General features: G+C 37.1%; 3 protein-coding genes across 4 annotated transcripts; 1 reads left to right on the plus strand and 2 right to left on the minus strand.

Moving 5' to 3' along the window:
- Positions 6,059 to 9,661, minus strand: LOC18788215 (aspartate--tRNA ligase 2, cytoplasmic). Its single transcript, XM_007222240.2, has 10 exons — positions 8,958 to 9,661; positions 8,764 to 8,871; positions 8,512 to 8,625; positions 8,104 to 8,394; positions 7,905 to 8,015; positions 7,661 to 7,714; positions 6,983 to 7,062; positions 6,752 to 6,867; positions 6,553 to 6,667; positions 6,059 to 6,375 (listed from the first exon to the last, which is right to left on the minus strand). Exons 1-10 carry the CDS (start codon positions 9,462 to 9,464, stop codon positions 6,249 to 6,251), a joined length of 1,623 nt encoding a protein of 540 aa, XP_007222302.1. The 5' UTR covers positions 9,465 to 9,661; the 3' UTR covers positions 6,059 to 6,248.
- LOC18788805 (acetylglutamate kinase, chloroplastic) lies at positions 10,354 to 11,788 on the plus strand. Its single transcript, XM_007222567.2, has one exon. It carries the CDS (start codon positions 10,665 to 10,667, stop codon positions 11,649 to 11,651), a length of 987 nt encoding a protein of 328 aa, XP_007222629.1. The 5' UTR covers positions 10,354 to 10,664; the 3' UTR covers positions 11,652 to 11,788.
- On the minus strand, positions 11,886 to 16,173 carry LOC18789118 (DDT domain-containing protein DDR4). Of its 2 annotated transcripts, XM_020555420.1 has the most exons (12): positions 15,883 to 16,173; positions 15,680 to 15,790; positions 14,758 to 14,844; positions 14,622 to 14,659; positions 14,444 to 14,525; positions 14,107 to 14,213; positions 13,868 to 14,027; positions 13,623 to 13,715; positions 13,385 to 13,508; positions 13,248 to 13,259; positions 13,047 to 13,089; positions 11,886 to 12,732 (listed from the first exon to the last, which is right to left on the minus strand). In XM_020555420.1, the coding sequence occupies exons 1-12, from the start codon at positions 16,066 to 16,068 to the stop codon at positions 12,159 to 12,161; spliced, it is 1,617 nt and encodes a 538-aa protein (XP_020411009.1). In that variant the 5' UTR covers positions 16,069 to 16,173; the 3' UTR covers positions 11,886 to 12,158. The 2 variants fall into 2 exon arrangements, with proteins under 2 accessions (XP_020411009.1, XP_007224856.1); XM_007224794.2 differs by lacking the exon at positions 13,248 to 13,259.

The following is a 22,034-nucleotide window of genomic DNA, read 5'->3' on the forward strand; positions in this document are numbered from 1 at the left end:
ACATTTACTTTATCGCAAATTTACTTTTATTTAAAGTATGATGTGGAATTAACCCTCATACTTTATGAATTTACTTTACTGCACATTTACTTTTATTAAAAGTATGATGTGGAATTAACCCTCATACTTTATATTTCCTTTTATTTAAAGTATGGTGCGGAATTAACGCCCATACAGCAAGCAATTTAATTTATGAATTTATTTTATCGCACGTTTACATTTATTTAAAAGGGTGGTGCGGGTTTATCGTCCACGCCTTTACTTTCATTTAAATGTATGGACAGAATTAGTGCCCATACAAGCACGTTTACTTTACCAATTTATTTTACCGCACATTTACATTTATTTAAAGTATGGTGCGAGTTTATCGTCCATACTAGTAATTTATTTACCAGTAATTTATTTTATGGATTAAATGTGATGTATGATGAGTTTTTACAGTATGCAGATCAGGACCAGAAGTTCCTTGATCCTCATCATACAATTACATCAGGACTTGAAGATCCTTGATGATGATGTTAATATGAGAGCTGGCAGTCTCTCCGGTACTATATTTGTAAACATGTGATTGGACTTGAGGGTCCTTGATCCCTGACATGTAAATAAGGACCTGGGGTTCCTTAATGATGTAACAGTACCGTATTGTTTCATAATGCCGTACACATGGATGATAACTGTACTGACAAATGTACTGTCCACATGAATAGATACGTATTCATGACTTGATGAATAGTACCGGATATATGAATAGTGACGTATACATAAACATTAACCATTTTGGGTAAACCGTCACTATATTCAAAAAGGGAACCTGCAGTTCCTTAAACTCATGAATGAGCAATTAAATGAGATGCCAGAAGTTCCTCAAGATATGGACAATTATGTAAGGACTTGAAGTCCAGAAAAATGTACAGAAAATTGTAAAAATGTCCATACCATGAGAATATATGATTTTGGCCCGAAGTTCAAAATCTAAGGGGATTGAATGTCCATACCATGAGAATATGTGATTTTGGCCTGAAGTTCAAAATCTAACAGTATTGAGAACCTAAAGTTCCAACAGTTAAATGGACAATCCTTGAGGTATTATTGCAAATTGTGGTACACCACATATTTCTTTGGCATAAGAAAACGATGAATTGAGGCTTCCCACATATTTTGTTATATCTGGGCCGGAAGCACATGGATTCAAATATATGAGATATTAGCGTGGCTTTTACTCAATTCATATTTCATGTCCACTTGAAAAGGGCGAATAAATTCTGAGTTTGTGTTTAGCCCAGGCCAAAAGTTCCATACGTTGAAATATGAAATTTGGGAGAGTCGATGTGGTTATTTGAACCTATAAGGTACAAGATTCCAAACCGTCATTTTGAAAAGACGTAAAAACCACAGGTGCAAGTTTAAGAATGTGCGTAATTATTATAACAGGAACATACAACAGATAGATTTTTTCCACCTGCAATGAAGATGCAGGCCCTGTAAAATCTATAAAATTACATTATGTTCTGGAAGCCTCTGCAGGAAGAGGACGACGCCTCTTAAGCTTCGCCATGAGCCTCTCATGGTCTCCCAAAATTCTTTCATTGGAGACCTGCAGCATATCTAGCCTTCTCAGTGTATCAACAGAGTACGAACTCACCAGTTTCAACAAAGCATTATTCTCTCCTTTAAGTTTCTCAACCTCCTGTTGAGACTCATGAAGCATTCTTTGGAGAGACGAATTTTCAGTTGTTAAAATCTGAACCTCGTTTGCTCTAGCACGCAAACGATCAGCCATGTTAGAAACAGAAGCAGCACTCTGAATGCTAAAAGCCATTGAGTCATCAATAGCCTCTTCCTCTGATCTCCCTGTCAACAACATTTCATCCATTGGAATAATGAAATTCTTAGCTACTATGACAGCAGTAGCATCATTCATCATCACAGAATCATTAACTGTGAGATGACGATTTTTGGATACAAAGGATGGACGCCAAACTTGGGCGTCACTGGTTGTTGTGGGAGTATCATTTAAATTGAAATAATTTGGGCAGGAAGAAGAGGAAGCCATTTTTAAGAAGGTTTCGAAGAAAGTCTTAAGAAAACTAAAGTTTCAGAAAATGAAGGGAGTTCAGTTGAAATGCAGTTACTCCAATCAAGTTTTGCAAAGGCAATATCTATAGGAGGAAATATGGCTACAGTTTTTCAGGATCCCAATATCTTTTCGGATCCCCATATTCTCTTTTTCCTTCCCAGATTCCAAAACTTCACGTGGCCTCCATTAATGTTTGTCGGCAATTTCGGCGTTTTCAAAGTATTATTTTCGTCAAAAGCCGATCTTGCTTTACGGATTTCACGGAGCTACTTTTTCAAAAGTATCCCGAGAATCTCGCAATTTTCCTATGGTTAATTTGAAATTCACCGGTTCTACCTATTCATTGTATTTGTGTATAAATGTGTTACTAACGAAATTTTCTTTGCAGAAGACATCCAATTTTCTCCATACCTAGTGATGCGATATCTACTTGTTTTTCTTATCAGTAAGCACTTAATATGCCCGAGAAGCAAGACTATCTCTGATCATCCATTCAGGAAGCGAGACTATCCCTGATCACGTTTCCGCCACATCAGGGAACTGTGAAGGCAACCTTATGCTCTAATCTCCGGAAGTTCTTCTAGACTAGAAGAAATGAGAGCTTGTTGTTTGCTCCCACCAGCTTCCTTCCTTGATTGCTGAGCTTGTTGTCTGCTCCCACCAGCTTCCTTCCCTGATTGCTTACCTTCTCTTGCAATCAATATCACATTATTTTTGCATTTTTTCTCTTTTTATAACTCTCTGTTCATAAGAGATTTTATTTCTTTAGAATGAACATCTGAAGAAAGAATCCATGAAGTGATCCTAACTCTGAGGGTTATTTATTTTTGACAGAGAAAAGAGTTGTGATTTTGCTCTTGCAGGATATAACTAGATCATCAAGCGCTACATTATATTTACTAGGCCGATACGAGCTTGAATGATACTTGAGAAAAGTTTCTCCCACCTAAGGATGTAAGCAGTATTTGTGTTATTATATGCTTATATACTTATTTGATATTTTATCTTGAAAGGTAACCAAATAGGGAGATAAGTCTGTTCCAAAAGAATGACTTGTATGTATCCATGAATTATTAATGCAAATTTTACAGATTGCAAGTTGGATACATTGATAATACACTGCACAGATTAAAGTCCCATAAGAACAGAATATGGGTATAGCAGTGATCAATATGATGCACGCCTGTTGCGTAGCAAATGATGTGGATTGAAGTCCCGAAAGGACAATCCTTTGACATGTCAATATTGATATTATGCACGCCTAATGCGTAGCAAATTATATGGGTTAAAGTCCCATAATATGGGTTAAGGTCCCAGAAATTAATTGACATGTATGTATTAATCTGTGGCATGCCTTTAGCATGACAGATATATGGGTTCTAAATGTTCCAACTCCCTAAATGGAGATTATCCACGCCCTACTGCTAAATAACGCTCTAATGGAGGTTATAATTCACATTCTCACATAATAAAAGCCCCATGAAGTGGCTTGGGTACCCAAAGGCAAATAAATGCTTATAATTGATGCATGCGCATGCACATGAGAATGGTGGGATCATGAATTGATGAATGACAATTTTTGGTTTTGGAGTAGCTACTCAAATCATCAATGGGCTGTGTTGATTGGAACCACGTTCAATTATTAAATGTCGACAATATCATTGGCCAAAATGGAATAAGGTAATTCCATTATAGATGAGAATGAACGTGAAAGAACAAACCCACAGTACGAACCCCAAAAGATGTTAATACTGAAATTTATACTTGGGTGTTCGGAATAAAAGGGAATATACCTACTTTGTATGACACACTGTTTCTGGCAGAAACAAGGAATGTTGGGTTTTCTCCATATTTACAGATTCAATTGTGCCCCTCCCCCCCCCCCCCCCCTTTTATTACACAATTACGGAGACCAACATATTATCTTTAAGGGTTATTAAATGCACGGAGCATATCGCCAGAAGCGATTTCCTAAAGATATATAAATAGCTGGGTAAAAGCTATATAATGTGTCATAAAGTTTAATTCCTTTTAAACAAAATCCGTTGAGAGGATTGACATTGCATAAAGCAAGTCCCTAAAAGACATGTGCTTGAAGCACAAAATTTGTACTCAATATTAATATGCATAAATTACCTCAGTGAGTACATTGATTATAATGTGTTTGCAACACATTAAAGCTTCTGAAGAGTTCAAGAAATATTTGTCTCGACTTAAGGATCGAGCATTATGCCAACGAGATTCTTGCTTATACTAAGAAAGTATTGAAGCATTTTTTATCTGTTGGACACTTTAATGATTTTCCGGAAGTATATTGGACCGGACATCATATTTTCCAGATAGGGCTCAACTCCATCACCATCATTTTGGGATGATGTGAGGTATATTTGATGCTATCTCCGCATAACACCATGTACGGGCATATTCTTTCAAATGAACTTGCAAATAACCCAAGTTTTGTTGAAAACGCGGACTCTGAAAATTTCTATGATTTACCTAGAGATAGCTCACTGGAAATATATTTACTTACTCAACTACGAGAATTGTTAATGGCTATATCCTCCACTCACTCCGAAAGATTCTCACTCTAAAAGATAGTCATGAAGACATCAGGAGGAGATATTAATCAGGGGGAGGATCCAGAAGTATGCTATACAAATTGTTGTACTCTTCCTTCCATCAGTATAAATTTTTCAGGGGGAGATATTCACAAAAGGGAGCGTGGTTTTAATAAAGACCTCCATACACTGTACTCTTTTTCCTTCATCCAGGTTTTTATCCCACTGGGTTTTTCCTGGTAAGGTTTTAACGAGGCAGTGTCGCTCAAGTTTGACTCACAGAAGCAGTGTCAACTACGATATTCAGAAAGCTGATCAACAGTATGACTTAAAGATATTTTGCCAAGCATCAGGGGGAGCGCGCTATCAATAAAGATCTTCAAACACTGTACTCTTTTTCCTTCGTCCAGGTTTTTATCCCACTGGGTTTTTCCTGGCAAGGTTTTAACGAGGCAGTGTCGCACGCGTGTCAATATACACAGAATTTTATGTTACACATGATTATGTACTCTTTTTCCCTTTGACCAGTTTTTGTCCCACTGGGTTTTTACTGGCAAGGTTTTTAACGAGGCATACTCCATATCATTTGTGGTCTCCAAGGGGGAGTGTTGTAAATATATATAGTGGAGCCCACCTCCATTAGAAGATGCTTGCCTATAAATTAGGCATTCCCCCTACTTGTAATACACACACAGATTAAAATGGAAGAGAACAAACATTCAATAGAGATCAGTTCCTATATATCTCAATTCCCTCTCTCCAATTCCTCTTGATTCATAACATTTGGGAGATTTTAGAAATTTTATTTTTAGGCCATTAAACGCACCGTTTTGGTGGTATGCAATTTCATAATCGTAATCTAACCTGGAAAAGACATCCCCTTGAACAAAACAAACAAAAAAAACCCCATCAATTCAATGGCATGTGGGGGTTCTTGTAGTTTTGGACCTCCAAACTCTGCAAGTTGTCTATGAAGAAGACTTCTCTCTTGCGTTCCTGCCTGCCTTGCCTTCAGAGGGGTCCAAATTCTTTTTATTTTATTTTTCTTTTGTTTATCTAAAGTGGTGAGTAAAAATATTCCCCTTCATTATAAAGATTTTCAGCACAAACATATCCAAACAAAGCAGATCAAGAATCAGTAGATCAATACTCAACAGAAACCCACATGATACAAACTGAAAAATACAGAAAACTACAAACACAGAGAGAATATGACAGCATATAGAGAGAACAAAATAAACATTATGGATTTTGCTCTTCTTTCACTTTGTTAGTGGTTAGACTGAGAAATAACTTTGTTAAAGAAAATTGAACTCCTAATTCTTATTGTCCACATAAGAATTTTTTGTCTATGCGGTAGCGAGCTATCATGCATTCCATCTACTATCTACTTGCCATATAGATAAACATGTATACCATCTACTTGCCTTCTAACCCATCCATCCATCCATTCACTTCAAATCGTATGAACATCAATAAAAACGACGCAATCATCTGACAATGTGCATTTATCACTTGTAAGAATTGATTGTTTCACAAACTAAAGAACAGAAACGAAATTAAGTATGTTTTAAGATCTCTAAAGATCGAATTCTGCCAAAATGAATAATACACTAAGGGGCAATCCTAAGTGGATCACGAGGGAACAGAGAAGTTTTGCGGATGTTGTTCAAACCGCAGAAAAGCATGACAACGCGCTCCAGCCCTACCCCGAACCCACCGTGCGGAGGTGCACCATATCTGTAAGAGCCATCACAAGGGTTAACAAGAGCCGGGCCAAAAAAACTCATGCCAAACATACTGAGCAGCATAGAGGTGTATAGCATGGTAAAAAGCAAAATTTGTAAAGAGCTTTTGACTTGGAATATTTTAAAAAAATGATATCAATAATAACAAGGGAAGAAAAAATAAGAATACCTGAAAGCATCGATATATGTTGAAATTGTCTTCAGTTCAATCCCACATGCTTGTGCACGTTCAGCCAGTAATTCTGGCACGTGCACACGTTGGGCACCAGAAATTATCTCCTCACCTGAGGGATGGGAAATAGATAATTAGATTTTCGTTGATATTTAAAACCAAAACAACAATGCTGATCCAGCCATTGATGATTTACCTCGAATAAAAACATCAAATGAATTACTGTAGGCAAGATTATCGTGGCAAGGCATCGTATAGAATGGCCTCACAGCCAAAGGATAGCGGTGGAGTATGTAGAACTCAGTGCCGTACCTATGATCAAGTAAAATCCAGTTCAAACATTTATAATAACAACAGAATCTATATTAAACGAGAGCAAACTAAAACATATACTATGAAGATATAGAGCAAGAAAATTAAAAATTACTTCTCCAGAACCAGTTGCCCCAGTTTTCTCTCAGCCTCAGTGTTTAGGTCCCCCATAGGATCCACTTCAATGCCAGCATCCTGTACAAGGAGGTCAAACTTACAATAAAAAGAAAGAAAACTCTGCAATTGAAAGCAGGTCGTGCATGTTTTGGCCTTCCATGCATGCAAAAAAATCATATACATAAGGGTTTAGTCGAAATAAATAAAACAAAGAACTATTCAGCTCATTTATGCACAAGTTATAAATTCCAAGGCACTCCTCTCCCTCAATGGCCTGCACACAGATCCATGCATCTGTGCATCCATTGTTTTCATTTGTTGCCCACTCTGCAAGATAACTCCAGACTACCTAATTTGTTGGGTTGTTTTCTACGGCTCATGAACACAAGTTTCTGAATTAACAGCAATTGCCTACATGGAGCTTGCCGCTCCATCTGAAGCTCTCCTAATCATAACCACTGCATGAAAGATCAAACTAGTATGATAGTATTCTATCCCCTCTTCAGCTTCAAGATTTCTTAAAAGTCATGCTTCCTCAAGAACTATGTGACTTGTGAACTGTGATACAGCCCTATCAAAATCTACAATCATTCATTTAATTTCTCTATTTTATTCAGTGCAAAACATGAACCAATGAAAATAAGTAAATAAATAAAATTAGCATAGTATTCCTAACCTTGAGCATTTGAATACCTTCTTCAAATGTAAGGCGTAGAGTCTCTGGCAAGTACTGCAAATTTATGACATGTCAACAATCAGAATCCAAAAAATTTATGTGCACAGGCCTGAAATATTTGGTAACAGTTTATTCTATAACTGACAGGAATATAAATGAGTTTATTAGGAAAAGATCATGCAGCACACCAAACATATCACATTACAATTATAATGTCAATAAAAAAACAAATAAGAATCATGACCTTCAATGGTTCGAAGGGATATTGCCTCCCTACAGCTTCAAGCTCCTTCTCACAAGTCTTGTTCAAAGTGTCGAATATTGTAACAAATAAACGGCCAACAATATCCATCACCTGCACGAACAAGCATATAACTACTCAGAAATTCACATCCATGATCATATTGGGTGCTAAGAGAAAACCTTAGAAATTCAAACTCTACCTCAGAATAGTGACTCTTGATCTCCATTTCAAGATCAAGACCAATAAACTCACACAAATGCCTATGGGTATAGGAGTCCTCAGCTCTATAAACACCACCAATCTCAAAAACACGGCCAAAGTCACCACAGATAGCCATCTGCTTGTGAAGCTGAGGTGATTGGGCAAGGCAGGCAGGTTGACCCTTGTAGTCGAGTCTAAACACAGCAGCACCACCTTCGCTTGAACCAGCAATCAGTTTTGGCGTGTGGATTTCAAAAAAGCCTTCAGATAACAGAAACTGCCTAAAGATCTACACAATAACACAACCAATTACATACAGAACTAAACTAACAACAAATTTTCTACAAATTTACAAAGAGAAACAAACACAAAGCATATATCTGCAAATGCTACAAACAAAACTTACAGTTCCAACTTGGCTCTGGATCCGGAAGATCCCCTGATTCGCTGGTGTTCGCAAGTCAAGAACTCTATTGTTCAAGCGTGTATCCTGATTAACACGAACAAGCTTTTCTCCAGCCTAAAACCCACCAAAAGATCCAATAAATTTACATACAAAAAAAAAAAAAAAAATCCAAATCCTTGACAAAATTTCAAGAATCCAATTAACCAAAAAAAAAAAAACCTCTAATCTTACTCTCTTAAATAATCATTGTACCTGCAAAGCTTTTTCGATTTCAGCATCGCTTCGAGCAGCATCCTCAATATTAATAGGTAGCACAGCAGCTTTACTCACACAGTACAATTTCCTCACTTGAACCTCCACCTAATTAAAATCAACATTTCAATTATATCACATATTAACTAAGCAGTGAATTCATAAAATTAAAAAAAATTGAAATAAAAAATTACCTGCTGTGTGGTTCCTTTTATCTCAACACTAGGAACAGAAACAACTCCTTCAATATCAATAATCGATTCGCGGCTCAAACCGGCAACGTACTTCACCATCTGGCGGCTCACGGTATCAGGCTGGACCGTAGCCACACACTGCACGGTGAAGCCTCTCTCTCTGACGACCACAAACGCCATGTTCTTCCCCACGGCTCGGATCGTCTGCGCTCGGCCTCGAATCAGCACCGAGCGGTTCTCCGATGTGTTCGTCAGAGCGCCGACCTCGGTCCATCGGCTGACGTCCTCCACCGTCTTCGATTGTATCTCGTTGAGCGGGACGTCTCCATAGTTGGCGGAGAGCGGGTCCTGCTCGTCATCGACGGCGAGAGAGCGAGTGGCGGCGGCTAGGGCTTCTTGCTCTTGGCGGCGGCGAAGCTTCTCTTGCTTGGCTGCTTCCTTCTTGGCGGCCTTTTTGCTGACCGAGGCTGCGTCCTCGGAAGGGGGTTGCGATTCGGGTGTGGACATTGTCGGGTCGGGTCGCGTTCAGAATAGTAGAGTGGTGGACTGAAATGTCTGGACAAACAAAACTGCTAAAATATTTGGAAATGTTGTGTGCGTTTTGTATTGTAGGATGATATATAAACGAGTACAATTTTTATTTATTTATTTATTTTTTTGGGTAACAATACGAGTACAATTTAGGCTATGGAGGAATCTAGCCTAGGGATGGCAATGGGTCGAGTAGGGGTCGGGTATGACAATACCATCCTCATCCCTGCTCTTCATCCCCGCCCTCGTCCCCAAACCCATCCCCATTTAATAGGTTTCGGAAAATCCTCATCCCCGTTCCCGTCGGGGAACTATTCCCCATACCCGCCCCGAATCTCCGATTGTTTTTGCATAAAAAATATTTATAATACATTTTAACATTAAGTTTCATATTAAATTATCATTCAACGCATCCACAAATTTTCGTTTATTTTCAAAAAAAAAAAACTCTCTTCGTTTTATAAATAATAAAAAATTTCAACTCATGGCAATTTTTATTTTAAGGGAGGCATATTTTCTTTTTTGGAATGAGTATTAAACAACTCTCAAGTTACTGTCCAAACCACACACAACACAACACGAATGTTAGGACTCGAACCCAAGACCTTGTCTGAGGAAGTAAATACTTCAAACCACTACACTAGTGGGTCCTTTGTCCATGTTATTATTTTTAAATATCACTTTTGACCCTTAAAAAATTCTTTATATTAATAACTTTTAATAATTAAAAATAAAAAATTGAACAACTTTTCATTCATAATTCTCTACTAGTGCTTTAATTTATCAAACATTGGAATTAACATCCTACATTCTCATCTCTTAGGAAAGTCTTTTTATTTTTTTTTCAAAGATTAGGACAGTTTATTTACAGCCTAACCCGTGAGAGAGGTAAACAGTTAAGAAAATCTCCCTGTGAGATTCTTTACCATCACAGAATCTGATTCGATTGCTACCTGGAACAATTTTGAGGAGGCAAAGATGCTGCTTTCGCTCGTGATTTGATTCGATTGCTACCTTCAACTTAAACCCTTGATTAAAAAAACTAGAATAAAATCGCGGGTTTTCGTTTTCTCCTTCTCCTTCCTGCTTTTTCAGTCTCTGAAAAGCTCACTCTCACTCTCACTCTCCCTCCACAAACCCTTTCCCTGCTGCTTGCTTCTACTGCCTCACTCAAAAATGTTGGCAGCTAAAACCCTAATAAACCCGTCTCCGCCCCTCAATCTGCCGCCCAAACTCACCCTCCGTCGTCCCAAACCCCCATTCTCTCTCTCAATCCGCAACTCGCTCTCTGACTCACAAGCCCCAACCACTCCGGGTCAGCTCCGAGTCGACATCCTCTCCGAGTCTCTCCCCTTTATCCAAAAATTCCGAGGCAAGACCATCGTAGTCAAGTACGGCGGCGCCGCCATGAAATCAGAGTCCCTCCAGGCCTCCGTCGTCAACGACCTCGTCCTCCTCTCATGCGTCGGCCTCAGGCCCGTCCTTGTCCACGGCGGTGGGCCCGAGATCAACCACTGGCTCAAGCGCCTCAACATCGAGGTCAGCTTCCACGACGGCCTCCGAGTCACCGACGCCGCCACAATGGAGATCGTCTCCATGGTCCTCGCCGGAAAAGTCAACAAAAACCTAGTCTCGCTCATCGACCGCGCCGGAGTCAAGGCCATCGGGCTCTGTGGCTTCGACGGGCGCCTCGTCACCGCCCGACCCGCCCCGAACGCGGCTAAGCTCGGGTTCGTCGGGGAGGTTGCTCGGGTGGACCCCACTGTGCTGTGGTCGATCGTGAACGACGGCCACATCCCCGTGATCGCGTCGGTGGCGGCGGACGAGACGGGGCAGCAGTACAACATCAATGCGGACACGGTGGCGGGGGAGCTGGCGGCGGCGCTGGGGGCGGAGAAGCTGATTCTGCTGACGGACGTGGCGGGGATCTTGAGCGATCGAAACGACGCGTTTAGCTTGGTGAAGGAGATTGACATCAAGGGAGTGAAGAAGATGGTGGAGGAGGGGACAATTGGTGGGGGTATGATACCAAAAGTGAATTGCTGTGTAAGGTCTTTGGCTCAGGGGGTGAAGACTGCTAGCATTGTTGATGGGAGAGTGCCCCATTCTTTGTTGCTTGAGATTTTGACTGATGAAGGAGCTGGGACCATGATTAGTGGATAGTTAAATGCTAATTGCTTTGATTAAGAGTGTAATTGTTTATGAATTTGAGAGAGAATATTGAGAGCTCTTTGTCATCCCATAATTTGCAATAATTATCAGCTGCTCTAAAATTTTACTATAAATTTATGCTTTGGTGAGTTTCTACTGTTACCCAATTTCAATATCTGCATAACTTGATGTCATGAAGAACATTTTAAGTGACATTAAATGATGCATAAATAATCAAGCTTCACATCCCCAGAAATTAGCAGATGAATTAGTATAAATCATCTGGCATAAATTAACAATGGTGTCCCAGTAAATACAAACAAAAGGGATTTAGCAGGGACTACGCGGCATGAACAGATCAATTTCTGAAACTGAGACATGATGGATGCCATGGGAAACAAAAAGAAGTCCTATTGCATTTACAAACGATTGTTCCAAAAGTTTCCTCCTGAATACAAAGTTTGAGGAAAATCAACTTACACCGTATAATGACCTGAGTGGTTCTGCTTCAGAATGCTTTCAGCTTTCACCGACCTCTTCTGGATCAGTAACTGGCAATTCGTCGTGCCCTGCTATCTCACTGTTTGCATGTTCCGATGAGTTCTCGTCATCAGAGTCTTGTCTTACAACAGAATCAAGAGCAGAGTTACAGATGGGTCTTTGTCTCGACCTATTCTTGGTGCCCAAGTTTCTGTTTTCCAGGACTGGATGGCTAGTGTCTCCAGCTAGTCTTTTACTCCAGCGCACACCCATAGGCTTTAGGGCAATACTATCAGTTTGAGCATGGTTCTTGTCTGTCTCAGATTTGCCTGAGTCACTATGGTCACCCTTATCTTCATCCTTTGTTCCACCATCATCCCAATTGTTATCATCGTCATCACTAGCAACTTCTTCAATCCTGTCGCTTGAGGTGTCACTGCCCGCAGAGTCATCCTTATTACCAGAATCATTGGCGTCACTGTCATTGGAATTACTTTTTTTACCTGAATTGTCTTCTGAGTTTGTGTCTCTCTGTGGGGCACCATTAGTGTCAGTGCCATTTCTTCTTCTACGCTTACCCTCTTGCCTTTTCTCGTCGGCAGTTCTCTTCCCGCTGGACCCCAAGTAAGATTTACAATTGGTGAGAAAAGTAATATAATGTGGAAACAAACGAGCAGACTTGGCCACAAAGAGGCCACATAAAGAATCAAGAACAAGTTTTAGAGTAACGAACAGACATGAAAGAAAATTGTGAAAAAAATGTTGCATACATCCAGAACAATAACATCCTTACAGTAGTAACCTTCATATGCCGATGAAAATCATTTTCCAAGAATACAAAATGTACTTGAAACCATGCAATATGCAAGGAGGGTCACAAAAAATGGGGACTATGCAAAATATCCAAAACTATTACAGAAGTCTTACTTTGTTACTTTAATAGCCTCATGAATAGCCCGATCGTACTCATCTGCACATTATTCAAAACAAAATCTCTTAGAATGTAAGGATAAAAAATAAGTAGATAAGGAAGTACAGAGTGATAACAGGATACATACAGAATAAATTAACAATCATTGATCATAACGGATAAAGAAATAAAAATCTGTTCTCAAGTTCAAAGCTTACCCTGAAACTCCTCTAATTTCCCAGACATCATTTATAAACAATCAGCTAGAGTTAGGGCCAGTGTTTGATGCAATCAAAATTATTGGAGCAATGTCACATGTTGAGAAGGAGGTAGCCAAACAAAATTTTCATCATACCAAATGTGTAGCTGACAGGCCTACGGTTGCGACAGGAACGAGTAGTTCCAGCACCACAAGAATTTCTCAAAGTATTCAGATGCCTCTCTTGCCTTTCTTTCTGCTTTAGTGCCCTTTCTTTCTTCTGTAGAATACAACAGTTTTAGTATAAACAACACAAGCCTAAGCTGTTGCATAAGGTTCACTGCTAAAGACAGTACCCACAATTTCAAAATTAACAGCCACTGCAAAAGTTTACCTTCTGAAGTTTCTCAAGAACAGGAATAGCATTGGTTTCAATAATCTTAGCAACAGAAACATCTGCTACAACTTTGCTTGATGAGAGTTCATCCTACCATGACAGGGAAGGGATAATTTCTTTTATGAGAAACAAATTTTAGTAATAATACTCATAAAACAAAGTACAAAACCCCGGTGAACAAGAAGTCTACCAACAATTGAATACTGATTTTAGTCTTGTGATAAACAAAAACTTTGACTTACTACAACTTTACGAAATTCCTCGAGATTGGTTGCCAGTGTTTCCCACTGGAGACTAATATTTGCCAGGTTTAAACATCCTTTTCCCCTGCTCTTTGCCTTTGACTCAAGGGCAGTTACTTCCTTGTATAATCTATGACCGGTAATCGTAGTTCCCTCGTACCTGAAATGAATGCAGTAACTGGTATTACAACTGATCGTGCTATCAAAGGCATAAAATTAATAACATATCAAAATATTACCAATAGGAAGTTCCATTTCCATCTCCTCCTATCTTATTTTTGCGAAAGAAAGAAACTTCAGTTCCTTGTTTCAGAGCATCATTAATATAAGCTAATGCATCATCTTGCTGGGAACCCCAAAAAAAAAAAAATAAAGAGTTATTTATATCACACCATCTTTCAACAACAACAAAAAAATTTACTTATATCAAACTCCCATATATACTTCCAACATATAATCACATGTTCAGGTATAATGCAATTGTAACATAAAATTAGGTGATCCAATGGTTAAAAAGCATGTAAACCACCTAGACATATAGAAACAAATACAGGACAAATTGGTAGGACTTAGTACATCAGCTCTGAGTTCACAAAGTGCTTTTAAGAGTAGTAAGCGTTTTGTTGGATCGAGTTCCTTGTAACGAGATATCTCTTCTCTGCAAAAACAGCACAAATGGCAAAAATTATAGTTGATTTTTTAAAAAAAAAACTAAATCAGATTAAATACAGTCAAACTAACACATTGTCAATACCCTTTAGCTGCCACTAGCGGAATCTCCCCCTCAGCAACCTGCAGTAAAGAGAAAATATATTGCTGCAGGTTATACACAGGCTATATAAAGAAAGGGGGCAAAAGGAGTCAAACTCCTAGATTCTAAAACAACTCACCCATGGCCACCATGTTGCAAGTTTCTTACAAAGCACAGTCACCCATGCATCAGAGCCATCCAATGCTTTACTTGCAGGTGGTATTCCCTGGAAAGAACACAGGTTAGAATGAGATGAAGATGATCATATGTGGAAAAGGAAAGAAAACAAGAAAAGACAAATATTTTGTATAGGTAGGGATTTCAGACCCAGCTGAAAACAAATCAAATTGTTTTCTTTATAATTTTTGAAATCGATGTATTCCTACCAAGACTATCCTGTTTGTTTCTTAGTCCAAAAACTCTCCGTAATCAGTAATAAAACTGACTTCATTGTTGTCTTCCCCAAAACCGATTGTTCAGTCAATCATCTATCATAGTCTAAACAGAGAAAGAATCAGCTAAGATATTTAAACTTGGGTAAACAAAATCAATCTTTGAATGAAAGAATATGACACAGTTCAACTATTCGATTCTTAAGTTAAGCTTAGGCAAAACAGCATTACTAGACTGAACATATATAGTAATATATCACTTAAATAATTAAATTCTTATATTTACCATATGTATCACATTCTACAAATCCATGACTTAAGAAAATCTATTGAGGCACAATTCTGCCTAATCCCCCAAAAATAAACAAAGCAAAAGAAACCATTAGACACCATTTCTCACCCTTGTCTTCATCTAACAATATTCCATATATTAGCAACAATCACATATCTCGTTAAATGAAAACACCAAACACCAAATCAGATGCCCATTCAATGTCAATGAGTAATAGCAAAATGTAAAACACATTAATGCACCAACAACTATAAGCCTTTGCTCACACATTCTAATCGCTCCAGAGGCAATGGTGTTTCATATAAAGTTGTAAACAACTTAAGAAGCATATAGTAAAATCAAACAAACTAATATATATGATCAAAGAAATTTTTAACCTTCAACAGGGCAATGTGAAGCTGAGCAAGTGCACCGCCTGGGTTTATCAAACCCATCTCGATCTCTTCAGCTGATATTTTCGAAGCCTTCCCAACCACTGGCTCAAAAACCTACCAAAACAACACCAACATTACAAAACGAAAACAAATGCAGAATAAAAAATGCGACCTCTCTCTGTGAAACCAACAAAATAGGATCTTACGATCAAGAAGTCGAGGACGGAGGCCAGTTCCCATCGCTGACGAAGCTTCGCGACCTGAGCCTTTAGAGAATCTTCCTCTTTTTCCTCTTCTTCCTCCAAAACCATCACTTCCACGTCTTCCTTCGCTGACCTCTTTTCTTCTTTGACGACGTCGTTCGCCTCCCGCCTCCGGCGACCCCCAGCCATACCGCACGGACAAAGATATGCTTAGAGAGAGAGGGAGAATAAACGAAGCGGATGATGAAATTCAATGAAAAGGGAGGGAGAGTTGTGGGCAATTAAAGTTGGGGTGAAATGTTGTTTCGAGGGTTTTCCCGCCTAAATCTTTTTTTTACCAGAGATCGTGGTTAAGGTTACATTTCTAGGGTTAATTTGAAGACCGACTTTTCGACTCTCCCCCTCTCTCCAATGTTAGGTCTCTGTCTCTCTGTCCGAGACGGAACGCTGCGTTTCAACACAATTTCTGATTAAATTAAATTAAATTAGAATTAGAATTATAAAAGGGAGACTTTGAAAAAGCCCAAAGGAGAGAGAAAATTTTTAAAAGAAGCAAAAATGGACAAAATTGCCCTTATTTATTTTTTGATTTCCTAAGAAATCCTTTACATTTGCATGTCTTTAGTTTGAAAGTTGAGAGGTTATTCTGTCTTTTTTGAAAAAGCTTTGGCTTTTTCCAAAAGTGAAAGTTTTTTTATGGGTAAAACCTAAATTTACTATTATAAAACTTATGAAAGGCTCGTTTGGGATTTATTTTGTTAAGAAGCACTTTCGCTAATAAGCATTTCTTTAAGAGTAACATTAAAAGAGTATCAAAATTTTAATGGCAAATCAAAGCGTTCTTTTGGAAAAGTACTTGAAAGTGAATTTTGAATAAGCTCTTTCTAGGTACTAATCCAAAATTTTATGACCCTTAAATACTTTATAATTTTTCTGCCAAATACTATCAAAATCGCTTTTATTGTTAATTTTCTTTTTAAAATAACATGTTTGATAAATAATATATTAAAAGTATTTTGAGTATCAACAAATGTTAAATCGTTTGGTAAAATATACAGAGACGTGTGGATAAATATTAAAATATACATGATGGAAAGTATTATGTGCTAAACATGTGATAGAAGTGGAGATTAAGATAAAGACAGTAGTGGTGACAAAAATAATAATGGTGTTTTCATCGTGTTGAAGAAGACTATCTTCTTTTTACGGGTTCTTCTGCTCCTTTATAATGTTCTTGCGTGTGTGCAATTCTCTTGATCATATGGTATGGTGCTTCTTCACTAATCTTCTGTGGTTGTTGGATGAAATTTCGAATTTTTTTAATTTTCACCAATGCAAGATAGATTCGTTGTTCTGTTTTGACATTTTCGCTGTTGTGAAACGTGTGTTTCTTTATGTTCCTCGTTCGTTGCTAGCTTGTATTTTGTCCTATTTGGATTTACTATTGCTAGTTAAGTTGGGCTATTTGGTTTATATTGGCTTGGGCCTAAGCTTTTGTCTTATCCGTTCTTCTAGGGTATGCCCTTCCCCCTTTTGGTCCAATGATACCAAGGAGCCCCTAAAATAAGGGGCCTATATTATCTACCCTTCCAAGTTGCAGAGAGACTGATCTCAGTATAGAAGTGGAGATTGTGGCAAACATGGTCTTAGCTCAGTGGTAGAGTTGTTGTCGTGCATTTTGGTGGTATGCGAGTTTAATTTTGGTTTTTCATTGCACCGTGTGTGTGCGCGTAAGAATAGCCCCTCTCAATTACACCGTGTGTGTAAATGTGGCAACCAAAAGAATAAAAAAAGTAACGGATTATGTGAAAGCATGTTAAGATATCACGGGATCTCTTGTAGTTTATAAAAGGGAGATTCACTATTATACCCAAGATGGGGGTCCAAATTATAAAAATATCCTATATAAAATGGACTTTAGAAACACACCCAAAGCCCATTTACAACATAACAAAAAAGCTTTTAACTTCTTATAAATTACAAAACTGCCATCAATTTCTTAAAACAAGCCCAACCCCAAAATCTCATAAAAATACCCAAAACACTCAATAGGGCATCAAAGTAATTTAATAATCAATATTAAATTCAATAAGGCCAGCTATCATTTTTTGGGTTTTTTTTGGGTTTGTTTATAGGAATTCAATTGTGTAGGGTTTATTTATAATATTAGTGCTAGAAATGGGTATATCACTAAATATCTCTTTATAAAACCCCAAAAAAAATGTGAAAACATATATAGCTTCAGGGGGTTTATATGTAAATATGATAAATCTCAAGAGCTGTAGTCCATACAATTTATTTGAAAACATAATATTATATCTCAATATTATTAGTTTTAGGTTAGTCTTTTGACCAAAAGTAGCGCAATGACTAGTTTGGATTAAACTTTAAAGACATTATAAAAAGACCATGACCGTGGAAAGCAAGCAATAATGCCAGCTTATTGGAAATGTAATATAATAAAGAACGTCGTTTTTGCATGTAATGGTTCCAATGTTGCGCGCATCATCCATTTTTTTAGTGCTAGCTTGCAGTGATGACTTTCTGAAGCCAACACATGGAAAATCCAGGGAAGAGAAGAACGTGCAGCGACATTTCCACCCAGAAATGCTGTCTCATATTTTATGACCTCAAAATCCTGTTAACATGTTTTTGTTTAAAATAAACAACAAGACGCTGAAAACAATTAGTTATAAAAACAAATATTGCGTAATGAAAAGGAAGATAAGTCTTTCTAAATTTCGACCAAAAAATAAGTCTTTCTTAATTAAAAACTATTCTATTAAAAATATTGTTGCTTAAGAACTTCCGAAGTACCCCACAAATATATAAACTTAATATTTCCTTCACACGTTACACATAAGAACAAGTTTCGTTCATAGAAATCACCTACAGCTACTTGACATTCGTGGCTCGAACTTCTGGAAGACGGCCTACGCGCTTAACATAGGACGAAATTACACAAATTTAAACTAACCTAGTGTTACAGACATACCAAGAAAATTATTGTCTGTTGGGAAGCATGGTTTTCAGAGACCCTTCAAACTAAAATTTAGACAAAGTTGAGGAGGCTCCTTCTAACAAACAAATAAAAAAACATCCACCTAATCAAAAATTATTGTCTGTTGGGTATTCATTCTAATCTAATGATAAATTGTTGTTGTTTTTTTTTTTTTTTTTTTTTTTTGGTCTGAAAAATTGTTGTTGCTGATCAATGTTACTTTATAGTAATCAATCACTCGTTTGTATCCAAATCCATGATGTGATCGATCTTATGAATTCAACTATTCATATTTTTATATTGTCATTCAGATATTTTCTTTATGCAAAAAAAGGCAAATCGAAAAACATTTGGTATGCCATCTAATTGGGATTAAATAAATAGAAAAGCACAATATTTTCGATAAATAATGAAAATAATAGCAAAGATAGTAAAATGGTCAAACGAGTTACCTTTATAAAAATAAAATAAAAATTTATGCATTGAGGACTTAAAATTGAATGGTTCATATCATAAACGATTAATATACGACTAGATTAAAATTTATGCTACTTGAATGGTTCAATTTTAAGTCCTCGCATGTATGACTGTGATTTGTCTGTAAGGAGGAACGTCATTATATGTAAGAAGCTAAAGTTTTTTCCTTTGCTTACTCTTTATATATATATAAACAAAACGACATATAGTAAGTATTTCAATTTTTCTGAATAGACAAGAAAACTTCATCAACTTGGTGAATGTGAGAAGCTTAAATGATCTTTTCCGTTTTATCTAACAAATTGTGTGTTTTTTTTTAAAAAATATTTTAAATAACTAAACAATTTATAATTTGGATTTTTTTAGAAGGGATGACCCTTAAAAAAGCAGGATAAAAAGGTATAAAAGATTCCAATTGTTGAAATATGCATTGTTGGATAACCTTTAAAAAAAGATGTGTACATTTAGTGTCCGTTTGACATTGCTTATTTAGGATGATAAGTGAAAATTTTTGGGAAGCTCAATCTATTTGGTAAACTATGAGAAAATCACTTATTGTTAAAAATTGTTGTGAGAGCTAATGAGGTGCTTTTATTTTCTGATTATGCAGGAACAATTTTGAAGGGGCGTTGGGTTTAATGATTATACCGCAATCATTTTATAATTATGCGGGAATCAGTACCAACAACACTTTTAACAAAAATTTATCAAATGCCAAATTACTTTCTCTCATTGCAAATCTAACAGCGATTATTTTCATAGCACAACAATGCCAAACTAATACATATATTTAATTTAAGACATCCTGAACATAGAAAAACTGCTATATATATAAAGTTGTGTATATCAGAAGATCACTATCGCTTAGTATTGGCTATCTCTCTCTCTCTCTCTCTCTTTCTCTGGCTGTTACGATGCACAAACAATTTTGCGGGCTCTCTCGGCTGTGATTGATTACACACAAACATTTTTGCTGGCTACGACTCCTGAACGTGAACAACAACAAATGGAAGCCCTAGAGAATAAAATAAAAGAGAGAAAAATTTTACTTAAGGAACATGATAGTCGTCTCAGTTATCTTCAATCAAAAGGCTTCGAACTTGGAAACTTCTACTTGGTGTTTCAAGGAGTTATTCTGACGGCAATTGCAAGTGGTGACTCAGTGTTCAGATGTTTAGACCGTAGCCTGCTCATCAGCGTTTCTGCATTAGCAACCCTCCCTAATTTGTTTGCATTGTATTTAATTGGAGAGGAATATATAAAAATCATCACCCAGCGAGACGATATCTCGATTCGGTGCGATACGGACAATAACGAATTAGCCATTCTCAAGACAGGAAACCCTCAAAAGGTTACCGTTGGAAAACGTGTTGATAGTTTGAGAAGGCATGTACGTATATTCTGCTTCGTCATTTGCATGGCTTGTTTTCTGGGCGTTTTCGTCGTCGTGGTTTTGGTTTGCATGAAGACTCTTCGCAAACCAGGGACTAAATGTAAGCACTAACAAAGCTGAATGATAGATATATATATACATATATATATATATATGCTAGCTAGTGTTTCCTTTCAGCTTTTCGTCGATTTTTTGTTTGGGATCAAAATAAAGCTTATAATTAATGCTTTGTATGGTTTTAATTTTTCCTTCCGCACATTTGTGAAATTGGAAATTGCTAGTGAATTTTATACCTATCATTATGTACCAGAGTGACTACATATACGAGTCTTGTTCTTCATCATCTGCATTATTTAAATTAATCTACCTTTTCTCCTTTCCCTGCATTTTAGAAGATTTTGACCATCAAAATACACGTCATAATAAAAGTTTTCTTTTTGTTTGTTCTAAACGTTCGTATTCTGTAGATATTCTTGCATACAATCAATTTGTGTCTATGTCTCTCGTTACCCTAATGAGATAGACCAATGGCGACGGTGGTACATGCCCTGCCCCCTCTCTTTGTTTTTCATTCAAGTGAATATTATTGTTATACTTTGGAGTGCAATGGCCTAAGGTTTTTTGTATCCATCGATACATGTACTGATTCTATTAACTTGAAGTTCTTGAATACAGAAAAATACTTTTGGACCCGAAGAAAAAAAAAGGCCATAGTTTTATAGGATTCTTAGGGATATCTAAATTATTGTCTAAATTATTGTCTCCGTCTCTGAGTTAGACAAGACAAATTTATAATTTTATAATTAATAAAAAATGCTCCTCTTGTTCATATTTAATGAAACAAATAAAAAATGGCAGGCATGGTATTGTGTCCAACTTAAAAAAACTAGTAGGTAGAACAACAAAAGAAAAATATCAAATTTGACATTGCGTAAAGAATAACCATATATTTAACAGTCTTTTTTAATTACAAAATAATCTATTTATAAATAGGTGCTTAAGTAAACCCACAAATACTTAATATTTTCTTTAGACATACAGCTTGGACAAGTTTTTTTTTTCTTCATATAAATCACCTACAGCTGTTTTAGATTCCATGGCGTATCTGGTAGAAGGCCCACGTCTACGCCACCACCTGGGCCAACCACCATTTCTTGTAATTATGGGTATTCTGTGGCTTTTAATTCCATTTGAAATCATTTTTTATTATTATTAAGAAGAAAAAAATACACATTTAATTTCTAATTTTTCTTTATTTTATGAAATATCATGTATTTACGAAAA

The sequence above is a fragment of the Prunus persica genome, chromosome G1, assembly GCF_000346465.2.
Source record: "Prunus persica cultivar Lovell chromosome G1, Prunus_persica_NCBIv2, whole genome shotgun sequence".
Classification (NCBI taxonomy): Eukaryota; Viridiplantae; Streptophyta; class Magnoliopsida; order Rosales; family Rosaceae; genus Prunus; species Prunus persica.

Excerpts from the sequence above, each read along its gene's own strand:
- LOC18789118 (XM_020555420.1), bottom strand. The coding sequence starts at position 16,068 with ATGGCTGGGGGTCGCCGGAGGCGGGAGGCGAACGACGTCGTCAAAGAA. Across the intron at positions 14,028-14,106 it reads GGAAATGGAACTTCCTATTG|GTACGAGGGAACTACGATTA; the intron begins GTAATATTTTGA and ends CATTCATTTCAG. Across the intron at positions 13,716-13,867 it reads AGGAATTTCGTAAAGTTGTA|GATGAACTCTCATCAAGCAA; the intron begins GTAAGTCAAAGT and ends CTGTCATGGTAG.
- LOC18788805 (XM_007222567.2), top strand. The coding sequence starts at position 10,665 with ATGTTGGCAGCTAAAACCCTAATAAACCCGTCTCCGCCCCTCAATCTG.
- LOC18788215 (XM_007222240.2), bottom strand. The coding sequence starts at position 9,464 with ATGTCCACACCCGAATCGCAACCCCCTTCCGAGGACGCAGCCTCGGTC. Across the intron at positions 8,872-8,957 it reads TAAAAGGAACCACACAGCAG|GTGGAGGTTCAAGTGAGGAA; the intron begins GTAATTTTTTAT and ends GATTTTAATTAG. Across the intron at positions 7,715-7,904 it reads ATCCCTTCGAACCATTGAAG|TACTTGCCAGAGACTCTACG; the intron begins GTCATGATTCTT and ends ATAAATTTGCAG.